The following is a 12,927-nucleotide window of genomic DNA, read 5'->3' as shown; positions in this document are numbered from 1 at the left end:
GTAACAAATCAAAACAGAAAAATCAAGAAAATGCAAAAATTATACGAAGATACAGCAAAAAGATACATCTTAGAAATAAGAAGATAAGACGTTCTCACATCTAAGAAACTGAGCTAAGCGAGGCCTAACAATGTTTTATTGTTCTACATTGGCTCCCAACTTTCGGAGGTAATTATATTGTTATAAATTGACACCGAACGTTTGTGATGGGTCGTTCAGTGGTTACACATTGGCCCCAAAACCTACAACCTAAACCTTGAAGGTAAAAAATTAAAGAAAAATCAAGAAAATGCAAGAATTATACGAAGATACAGCAAGAAGATACATTTTAGAAATGAGAAGAGGGCTAGGCGTTACAGATGTCATAGAGCGCATAGCATGGCTGAACTGAAACTGGGCAGGCTATGTGGCTAGAATGAATGACGGGCGGTGGACCCAAAAAATTACAGTATGGAGGCCACGAGCACATAGAAGAAGCAGAGGTAGAACACCTACACGATGGACAGACAACGGCAACGCGACGTCTAAACAATAACTGGAAATTGGCTGCAGGAAGCTCAAGACCAACGGAACTGGAAGAAACTGGGGGAGGCCTATGTTCAACTTTGGATTCAGAAGGCTATTAAAAAGTGTGGCCATTAAACGAATTAAAGATGGGGAATCACCAGGACCTGATGAAGTAAATGGTGAGATTTCAAAGCTATTAGAGGCACGCCAAATCACAGCACTTACGAAGCTATTCAACAATATATCAATATCTGGCTAATATCAATATTCACTCCACTTACCAAAAAAGCCAATACTAGTAAATGTAAAGAACATAAATTAATTAGTTTAATAAGCAATGTACTCAAAGTACTCCTTACTATCGCGCATATACACCATATTAAAAGAATACCTGAGTTTCTAAGTTCAATTTGGATTCAGAGCAGGACTGGGAACTAAGTAAGCACTTTTTACTTTGCAAGTTCGGATACAGATCTCCTCAAATGTCAACTGCGTTGTATATGTATGTTTCATTGATTTTAAGAAGGCATTTGACAAAGTACCATAGGGAAAATAATCGATATTCTAAAACATCAGGACTCGATGGTTAAGATATAAGACTAGTCTGAAACTTATATCTCCAAAATGAACTATTTTAAATCTTCAAAGTCTCAAAAGGAGTTTGACAGGGTTGCACACTGTCACTAGCATTATTTGAAAAATCTTTAAAGAAGCCCTGGACGAATCAAAAAATGGTATTACAGTAAACGCCAACTTATAATCTATTAGATAAGCAGACGATAACGTATTGCTGGCAGATAGTGCGCAGGGTCTCCAAAAAATGAGAATTGATGTTTAAAAACATGTTACAAATACGGCCTAAGATTAATTGTAAGAAGACAAAAATAATGGTCAGTAGTAAGAACACCAACATAAACGCCCAAATTACAATAAACGATACACCCTTAGAAAGAGTGGAGAAATATGCTATTTGCGCTGTAAAATTAAGTTTGGATACGTATGATCATTGCTACAAAATAAAAACTCGTATTGAAAAAGCCAGAAGGTCTTTTAACGGTCTTAGGAAGCTTTTCTGCAACGTAACTTTAAGTATCAATATACCCATAAGAATTATTAGATATTACGTCTTTAGTGACTTTTTCTACGGTTTATAAAGCTGGAGTTAGAGGCATTTGAAATGTGGTGGTACCGATGTATGTTAAAGGTCTCATATTTATATGCATCACACAACTAACATAGCTATTCTCCAGAAGCTTAGAAAAGACATAGAAATTATTAACACCGTAAAGAAAAGAAAATTGGCTTACTTTGGCAACATTATGCATAATATTGGCAACAATATGCATAATATTAAATACCGACATGTACAGTTGATTCTACAAGGCAAGAAAGAGGAAAGAAAGGCCCTGAACGCAGACGTATATCCTGGCTGGCCAATCTTAGGAAATGAACTGGTCTAACGCAATTGATCTATTTCGAGTTGTTGTGAATAGAATAAGATGGGTCAATGTGGTAACCAACATTACTAGAGATCACCTAGAGGCACCTTTAGAAGATCTCATACATATTCTGAAATGTTTTTGAAATTTATGTTTATTAAGAGCGTAGGCGCAAAATTTCGGGAAAATGCTTTTTAAATGCAATCATTTTTTTTGGAATCCTGAGAAAACTAACAATTTTTTTTTTTTTTTATTTAAACGCAGAATGAAAGATTACATTATTACCGAGGGCCGAAACTCCCTTAGAATAAACAAAAAGTTTTTTTGAATGAGATATTTGTAATTAAAATCACACGAAATTTTCTCTTTTTTTTTTTTCACCCCTGTAACTTATTAAAATAAACATTATGGAAGTTTTCAGGGACTTTCGGCCCTCAGTAATAATGTATTTTTTCATTCTGCGTTTAAATTTTTCAAAAATACTTTTTATTTTTTTTATAATTTGAAAAAAATGAATGCATTTAAAAAGCATTGGCCCGAAATTTTGCGCCTACCCTCTTAAGTATTTTGGTGTTAACTTTTTTCGTGTTAGGTAGTTTATAAAGATATTGTGCTGGCCTTTGACAAAAAATGTTAACATACGCCAAGTGTAACAATTTTTTTACACTAAATCAAAATTAGAAACATAGATCCATCGTTTTTATTACAGGTAAGTAAAACTGCTTAGAGAACTAAATGGAAAAGCATTAGAGGGCTTAATTGATAAAATAGTCCAAGACGAAGACAATAACTTCGAAATTGATATAAATGATAAATTGTGATTGATAATTCCGATAATTATCAATATTATTTGACAAAATCATCTAATAATGACATCGCTGACGTTTGTAGATTTTATCTATTTTTTTGTTAACTTTTGGGTTCGGTACATGTTTTTTCTTTTTTACATTTTAAATAATAAATCAAAGTGTGATTTGTGTACGTTTTTTTTTCTGTAGATTTTTACGTCATTTGCAATATAAAATTTTAACTAGATATATTGTGAAATATTTTGAATACTATTTCGCCACAAATATTTTTTAAATATTAGCGCAAATAAAAATTTCGAATTAAGAAATCATTACCTACTGTTAATAATGTATACTTGTAGGTATGAGTCAGATTAAGATGAAGATTTCGGTTTTACCGTCGTAAAGGTTCCTTGTTGCGTTTCAGTTGCGTATATATTTCATAAAAAATATTTGGAAACATTCGGGGAAAACCGAGTAACTATGTAACCAAAAGCTGACCTTGTTGTCATTATGTCATTACTTAATTTCATTTCGTAATGAACAGTATATAAAAGTATCGTTCCAGCTAGCAGTACCTCATTATATCGTCGAGAAAAAAGCCATACAGTACTATACAATTACATGTATCGAATAACTTACCTGAATGTGACCGTTTGCCACGAAAACATCTTCGGCTTCTGTGGCTCCTTTTTGGAAGTTTCCGTTAGAGTATTATCCATTTTTGAAAGATTCAACAAATATTTTACAAGAAAAACAACACTAGTATCCGCTCACTAAACTCTCGACAAGGACATGTTACGCTTCGAACAACAAATACCAAACTATATTCAAAAATTTTAAAGAATTCGTTAGATGAGACGCACACACTACCTTATTAATTATGTATAGGCGGACAAGCTTCACCAGTACAATTTTCTTTATATTTTTTAAATATTACGTTTAATAATACGTTAAGATCGTTTAAAGAATTTTTCAATGAAAACTATCCGTGACAACTAAACTCACTATTATTCGTTGTAATAGAAAGTGAAACATGCAAGAAGACCCCTTTCTAACTCTCCATTGGTTATTGGCCAGTCTCGATACATGCGGTGTATATTGAAAAAAGAAAGTTCTCGCCGGTCGAGCTAATGCTTCGCGAGAGAGGGAAATACTTTTGATTTCATTACACCATATAGTACAGTCTCTTGAAGTGTTAAGTATTTGGTACTAAAACTAATTAGTTTATAATTATTGGTATTAATATGTCTGGTGGAATAGCGGAATTTTTTAAATCTCATTTTTAAATTACTGCAATTTATAAATAATTACTTGTTTGATGACTTTGCGATTAGTTCGCTGGAATACATTTTTAACGAAAATATACACAATTTTCGTAAAAGTATTATGAAAAATATTTGTAAACAACCAAAAAGTTTCCAAATATAGTTTCGAAATTTTGATTTTCATGCTTGTGTCACCTCGGGGGAACAAATAAGCGTCTAACCACCTTCTGTTGTCTGAGGGAGCTCTGTAGAGAGCTTCGAATATACTGTCAAGAGCTCCTCTACTTAAGTCCATTTTCGGGTTATGGACTTGGAAAATATTTATCTTCGGTTTCTTGCCTTGAAAAAGGCAAGATATTTCTTACATGACAATTTCTTCGTCGAAATAAAACACCAAGTTAAGTTGAAACAATTCTCAGCCACAGAGTATGGAAAATAAATGCAGGAAGCAGAGCCCCAAGAGCACTAAGCTCTCGGAGAGCCCGTGAGGGACTGACTTGGCTGACCTGAAAATCGCCAATATTTATATGCGCTGTCCGAGCGATAAATAGGGATTTCCAGGTCAATAGCCAATGGGAAAATTCGAGGCGGGGCGATTCGCATCGAAATGCGTACTAGTCCACAGACTATGGCATTCGATGACACTTGAGACGTTGCGTTGGTATCTTTTTAGATTTGTAACTACCTAACCAATAAAAATGGAGCATGGTCATCAGCTCGACTTTTTTCCCATACCGCGACATACACAAAGAACCGAAGGGGAGCATGCTGCTGATCTGACCATCTCCTAGTACAGATAAAATTCAGATGCAGAATTCAAAGAAACCAGAAGAAAGACAGGAAAAAACAACATAACAACTAGATATACAAAAGTTGAGATAAAAAGATATTAAACAGAGCTATGAGACAGAAATAACACAAACACTGACAAATACTGAGGTCTACTAGGTACCGAAGAACATTGGAAAGAAATTAAAACAAAAGTTATTAACGCAGCAAGAAAGATATATATATATATATATATATATATATATATATATATATATATATATATATATATATATATATATATATATTCGGTTTTTTATAACGTCTTACGACGTTGTCCGACTCCCAAACGCCACTGCATTCTGTCTTGAGTTAGGTCTTCGTCCAGATTTCGAGCGCTAATCGCTTTCCTAACTCCCGGGGTCTAGCTCTGTGGCTCGTTTCCTCTTCTCTAAGGGTTGCCACATCATCGTTTTTTTAGGCAATCTTTCGTCCCCCATTCGGCTCACATGCCCATACCATATGAGCTGTTTTCTCTCAATATCCTCAACTATAGTGCCCTCTATATCCATTTGTTGTTTTATCACTTCATTCCGTATTCTGTCGGCTCTTGATATTCTCGTCGATCTTCTGATGGCGTCCACTTCCGTGGCTTCGACCAGAAAGCAAGAAACAAGAAAGGTCATAGGCAAAAAAAGAAACAAACAAAAAGAGAATGGTTCAATGATGAGTGTAAAAAGGCCATATAGAAAAGAAATAAAGAATACAAGAAATATACGGAAATAAGAATCAGAGACAGAAGATCAAGCTATAAGGATGCAAGATGGAAGGCCGATAAAATAGGCCGAACAGAGAAAATAAAATACGAGAACGGTAATATACAGAAAATAAAAAAAAAACTCCAGGGCAGTGATATAAGGGAAGCGAATAGATATCTACGCAATTTAAGAGAAGCATATAAACCCCGAACAAAGCTATGCAGTAATCAAGAGGAACAAATAACCAGTGATCCAAAATAAATAAAATCAGTCTAGAAAATAAAAAGCATATTAACTTGCATCACATTGAGGGAGAGACAGAAAATATAGAACCCCCTAACAACAAGCAATACGAGCACAGAAGAATAACAAGGCTCCGGTATTGACAACTTTCCCTCTGAACTATGTAAATTAGGTGGCTAACACCTAGTAAGATAAATGCATATGCTTATGAACAAGATTTGGAATAAGAAAAAGATCCCTAGCTACTGAAAAACCGGGACTTTATGCCCAACCTATAAAAAATGGGATAAGCTGAAATGCGAAAATTATCGCGGCATAACCCTTTTGTGCACAACGTACAAAGTTTTTACTTATATACTAAATAAACAACTCCAACGACTAACTGTATACAAACATATTTATAGATTTCAAACAGGCCTACGACTCAATTAATAGACAAAAGTTATATCAAATATTGCATAGCTTTAACATCTCCCAAAAATACATCCGACTAGTACAACAATGGACCCGTCAAGAGCAACTGTCAGAGTACAAAATGAGCTCACTGAGACCTTAGTAAGAGAAGAAAAGTAAAGGAAAACAAAGCATAATTTTCACTCGCCATGTGTTCCGCTCCAAAAACACACACTGGAGATCGAAAATCAGAGTCTAGAAAACTATTATCAGACCAGTAGTATATTATGGATGCGAGACATGGGTGATGACAGAAGACATAAAACAAAAGCCATAATAGGTCCAAAAAAATATTTGGACCTATTAACGAAAACGGAGTATGGAGATCCAGGTACAACCATGAACTGTACTAACTGTTCAAAGAGGCACCAATCTCAGAATTAGTTCAACTTCAGAGACTTTGATGGGTTGGTAATGTAGTGAGAATTGAGACCAGAATATTGCCAGAAAGAGACCTAGATAGTAAAATGTAGGGCGCAAGTCCATATGGGAAGGCCACGGAAAAAGTAGAAGGATGAAGTGTCAGTAGAAGCGCAAAATGTTGCTAGACGTGAGAACCTGGAGAAGATCGGCGCGGGACTGGAAAGGCTGGAAGCATAGTTTGGAGGAGGCCAATGCTCGATTTGGGCTGTGTAGATGAATTGCTAAATGAAGATATTATTAAACTTACTGAAGTTGAAGATGTTTAAGCTAACCTTATACAGTGTGTCCGTAAAGTATGGAATAAATTCGATATTTCCTATATGAAAAGCCTTTTTTAAAAAATCTAAAATACGCCAATTTTTAAATTTAATGTTCTACATTTTACAATAAAATTTCATTATACAAAGTAATACACATTACAGTGATGACGTCATCGGCTCTTTTTTTAACACACTGTATTTTAGGACATTTTTAGATCGATAAAAATGAGCTGATTCCAAAAAAATATAATACTGGGGGTCTAACGGATATAATTTGAAAGATATGCGCTTAGAAAATTAATTTTTATTGATTTATAATATTAATAAATTATAAATAAATTATAATAAATAACTTGAAAGTAATCCAGTAATTAATACATGACTTAATCTTAAATGTTCGAATTGTAGCCCTTGTTGTATTTGACAGTAACCCAAACGTTGTGCAAATCCTTGTAGAACCTTGTTTATGCTTTCTTGAGAAATATTGTTTATTTCTATACGAATTCTTGTTTTTAGGTCTCCAATATTTGCAGGCTTCGTTTTATAAACAACATTCTTAAAATGACCCCACATAAAATAATCCGAAGGTTTGAGGTCTGGCGACCTCGCTGGCTATTCAATATATCCACGTCTTCCAATCCACCTGTTCGGAAAAATTTCGTTTAGGTACCTTCGAACATATAAAGCATAATGCGAAGGCGCGCCATCCTGTTGAAACCATAAACTTTTATCAAAACCTCCAAGATTAATTGTACTGGGGAATTAATTAACTAAAGTAGGTACGAGATACCCACTTAAAAACTGAAGGTATGCTGGCCCGTTTAAATTACCTTCGAAATAGTAGGGTCCAATGATTTTATTTCTTACAATGCCAGCCCATACGTTTACCTTTTGCGGGTATTGTGTATGATGTTCCCGCATCCAGTTGAAGTTTTCTTTTGCCCAGTATCTACAATTCTGACGGTTGACCTCGTCATTTAATTTGAATGTAGCCTCATCAGAAAAAATAATATTTTGAACCAAGAGAGCGTTTAGGTGGCTGCTATCCGTCATTATTTCGCAAAATTGTATTCTTTTATCTGGATCATCCTCGTTTAATTCCTGTACAACTGTGCATTTTGCTTACTTTACTTACTTTTACGTACTTTGTGTACCGTTTTTTTGCAAACATCGAGATCACTACTAACCTTACGAACAGAAGTGTGCGCATCTTCTTCAAAAGCAAGTAGAACATCTAATGTTGTAACATAATTTACACAGGGACGACCTGATTTGCTTGCATTTTCAACCGTACCAGTTTCTCGAAATTTCTTTTCAATCTTCCTTACTGTTGACTGCGTGATGGGTATTCCTGGATATTTATCAATACATAAATTACACACTTTCATCTGAGTTCGCGATTTGTCTCCATACCCAATCATCATGGGTATTTCAATTCTTTGCTTTACACTCAAATTCATTTCTACTTAAAATTAATTCTAAGCAATAATACAGAACATTCACGAATGAATACAATTATTGTACCACTTAATTGTTATTGAACGTTACTAAAAATAATTACAGTTTACCAAAAACTACAAGTAGGCTACTTTTTTGCAATTGATAATAAATAATTTATTTTCTAAGCGCATATCTTTCAAATTATAATCATTAGACCCGAGTATTATACTTTTTAGAAATTAGCTTATTTTTATCGATCTAAAACTGTCCTAAAACACAGGGTGTTTCATTTAAAAAAAGAGCCGATGACGTCATCACTGTAATGTGTATCACCGTGTATAATGAAATTTTAATGTAAAATGTCGAACATTAAATTTAAAAATCGACGTGTTTTAGAATTTTTTAAAAAGACTTTTAATTTAGGAAATATCTAATTTATTTCATACTTTACGGACACACTGTATAATATTTTAGTGTTATGGAGAACCCTCAAAAAATCATTAAACATGTATTATTTTATTATTCGGTACTAAATTTTTCTTTACATAATTTAAATTAATCCTGCCCTCACAAATTGTTTAATCAAAAGAGATATTAAAACATTTTTGTGATTTCTTTGATATATAATTAAATATTGGGGTGTTTCGAAATAAATTTTACATTGATCTGATAGAAAATGACAGTGAAAAGACAGGTTTATTTTATTTTATGAATAAATGTCTATCCTCCTGTTGATCAACTGATTGGTGATCGGTAGAAGACATAACACAAAGCTCGAGTTCTTCCAACAAATGAATTGCCAAACTTGAATTACGCTGGTTTTTATAGTTAGATCGATTTTCATGACGACTTTACGCAAAAGTTTTTTTACAATTCTCCAAAAATAACTTATTTGAATAAAAGATGGGAGGAAGACAGAAAAAATTGAGTAGAATGCCTGTAAATGGCAATTGATTGGATCGCCCGTCGCTTGGTGACGGGCAAAATCACTAGTAATGAAATAAGAAATTTATAGAAGACTTTCTGAAATTAGGTTTTATAAATCTTAATTAACATAGTATCATAATTAATAATATGTTAAATATTGACTGAAGGTAAAAGTAGGTTTAATTGAAAAGTTATCCCTAAAACAAGAATTCAAATCATGTATGTATATGTATATGTATATATATATATATATATATATATATATATATATATATATATATATATATTGTTATATTCCTATTTGACATGAAAAAAAAACTATATTCCTATTGTAAAAATAATTATAGCTAGTTTTAAGAGTGTTTCGCAGAATTGTTTACTAGCCCCATGAACAATGTATTTCAAGCAAACAATTAGAGACGATTAGGGTTGATGAGTTAAGAAAGTGTTCGTCGAACTGTTTATTAAAACCACGGACAATATGTTTTAATTAAATAAAAGAGCGACCATTAAGTTTTCGAGATATGCGCGTAGGGAACTCATTAACCCGTACGGTACATAGTAGATAGTTAAAATCTACCTCTGTATTAAGATTCTCAAAAGTAGATAAGAACGTGATTAGTTGTAGAAAGTAGAATAAGAATAAGAATTTTATTTCTTTCTTGGAACTCCACAAAGACAAAAAGATACGTAAATTTGAAAATTTGTTTAGATTAAGGAGAGAGGTAGTTTTGGGTAAATAATGCGACATGATTGAAAGTTGATTTAGATTGGATGAAAAATTAATTGTGGGGGGAACGATTTGGAAGTCAGAGAATGAATGAGGAGAGTGGAGCAGTGTATTTTGTTCGATTGAAAGGAGAAGTCCAGTTTTGAGTGCAGTGTACTAAAAAAGGAAAAGGCCGGTTTGTGTTTTAAAATTTACAAGCATCATCAAAAAAATCGTGGAACGAGTAATAGGCCAAGTCGAGAGATGATATAAATTCTTGAGTCTAAAATATCCAGTATTGTGTTAAGTGATTCAAAAATTTGAAAGATTGCATCAGGAGAAAGCCGGAACGAGTACAGTACGGAGCAGTGAAAGGAAAGGAGAACAAAATTTAGCAGAGGAGCAGAGACATTCTTGGGGGACGTGGACGAGTTTTCCTTTGATCGAAACACCAGCAAGTAAGGAAACGTATTATGGGTGAAGACAATATATAATCATCAGCAAAGGTCAGTCGTTTTCTGTTATGATATGAATGTATTATTTTTCGTATTAAATACCACAGGGCATATGGAACTACATATTTCACTATTATAAAATCATAAAATTTCAATCAGTTTTGTTTATTATAAATCATTGTAGTTGACTTTTTTTGATAAATAAAAATTGTTTTTATATCAAGAAAATTGAACATCGAGAACATTCTGTAAAGCAGAAGTAGAGAGATTCACAGTTATTCATTTAAAAAAAATTGGAGACAAATAGAAATAAGATTCTTTTTTTGTTATTGTTATATGAAATAAAGATAGGGGAATAAATAAAATTTGCAATATTGAATATCGATTTCCGTTTTGATAAAATAGACGATTTTCATAATTTCTAATTGAAATCCATATGTGTATTATTTTGATTCACTTTTATCTATTCCTATAAGGAAACCACTGAGAAATATTTGAAGCCACAAAAGTAAGTATTGATAGGATTATTCAGCCCTGAGATTTATATTTTATTTATGTTTTGATTTGTTTAATTAATGAAATAATTAATTGAAGTAGATTACATCTATAAACATCAAAAGAGTCAAAGTAAATCATAATAATATATATATATATATATATATATATATATATATATATATATACATATATATATATATAAATATTTTGGATAAACGAGTCACAGGTACTTCTTTTTTCTAACTTTTATATATATATATATATATATATATATATATATATATACATATATATATATATATATATATATATATATATATATATATATATATATATATATATATATATATATATATATATATATATATATAATCGGAACACTAATCAGCCTTTAGGCAGACGACACTGCAATCGCGGAAAAACATAGGAAGCTGGATATGGCTGTAAGAACTGTACAGGTGATACTGGATACGATAGACGAATATAGTATCCAGTAGAAAATAGCAATAAATCCAGAAAAGACCCAAGTAGTTATCTTTAAAAAGAGAACAGATAACCCAGAAGAACAGCTAACAGTCCAGAAAACCATGGCCGTAATAAGAGGACTCATAGAAAGAAGAAGTAAATTAACTATGAAAACAAAAATAAGACTGATAAACAGCATGATACTACCAACCAATAATTATATATACATCTCTTTCATGGGGACACACAAGTCACAGCAACAAAAAAGAAGATTCAAGCAGTATACAACAACTGCCATAGAGAAGCTGCAAGATTACCCAGCGGTAAACGCTTTATATTCAGAGACCTAAAAAATAAGGGTACTGGATATGTTGGAGGAAAAAGCCAGAACAAAATTCGCTGAGTTAGAAGACCAAACCGGATCCTGCGAAAGATATTAAGGTATGATGTGTACCATAGATGGAAACACAGAAGATCCAAACAGCAAACATATAATAAAGTCTAGATAATCGTAGCTCTATCCAAATAAGAAAACGCGCTCACCTTTAGCATGGCACTATATTTACTAATATTGATTTTATTTGTTTTAGATAGCTCTCAAAAAAAAATAATAAAACACACTGACAAAACTCAAAAAACGGGCGGGCAAGAGGGGCCCACATCCTTGAGCGTTAAGTCACCAAACTGGGCGTAGCCAATATAAAGTTTCGAGACTCAAAAGAAGAAGATATGTTGGTCAAAGGCAAAATTTTTGATTGAAGAATCTACGTGATTGGTATTAATGCAGATCGATTAATTTGTTTAGAGCAGCAATTTTAAAATTAGCCATTGTGATTGCCAACCTTTATAGGGAGACGGCACTCTAAGAAGAAATTTTTTGTTCATCTCATGTAATTGTCCATATTTCTGCCGCTCATAACAATAATTTTAATTGTGTTTTATAGACGGTAAATTTATTGTTTTTTTTGCTATTTGGGACCATCTAACTTTTATTATCATTAATGCCTTCTTTTGGTAAGAATTATTGGGTGCTTGACAGTGTTATTAAAAAAGTTAATGATGATAATTTTACAAGTCATGCATCGACTACTCTCAATAGCATCGCTAAAATATTTAAGAGACCGGACTGTGATGTTACACACCTATGCGTGAATGAGAAAATTGTGGAATTTTATATGTGTATATAATTAAACCCACTTTAGGCTCGTTAAATAATGAAACGCAATACTGGTCTATCAAGATAATTCACATTCCATTTTAATGGACGCCAGCGACTGTAGAGGAAGTGGAATAATTTTCAAATAAAATATAATTATCAAAAGAGTAATTCCAGAGGTTTTAAAATATTTAAATTGTATTGCCCTCTCTTAGAAACTTGTTTCATAATATTTTGTTCTTTAATATACACGTGTTCATTTGAAACGCATCTTTTGTTAGTTTAGGCTTGGAAACAATTACTTTGAAAAAGTAATAATTCAAGTGACATTCTGCAGTGTTAATTATATTTTTAAACTTCACACTGATCA

At 32.7% G+C, this 12,927-nt stretch overlaps 1 protein-coding gene across 1 annotated transcript in view; it reads right to left on the bottom strand.

Annotated features, from left to right (window-relative positions):
* The window catches only part of snu (ABC-type transporter snustorr), a 415,588-nt gene extending 411,744 nt beyond the window's left edge, over positions 1-3,844 (bottom strand). The window contains exon 1 of the mRNA XM_072525834.1: positions 3,377-3,844. Within this exon, the coding sequence (XP_072381935.1) occupies positions 3,377-3,456 (80 nt within the window). The 5' untranslated portion in view covers positions 3,457-3,844. The remainder of the gene's footprint in view (positions 1-3,376) is intronic.
* Between the last annotated feature and the right edge of the window lie 9,083 nt (positions 3,845-12,927).

This window comes from Diabrotica undecimpunctata, chromosome 3 (assembly GCF_040954645.1).
Source record: "Diabrotica undecimpunctata isolate CICGRU chromosome 3, icDiaUnde3, whole genome shotgun sequence".
Taxonomy (NCBI): Eukaryota; Metazoa; Arthropoda; class Insecta; order Coleoptera; family Chrysomelidae; genus Diabrotica; species Diabrotica undecimpunctata.
Note: the sequence above shows the minus strand (reverse complement) of the source record. Positions and strands in the feature narration are given on the sequence as shown.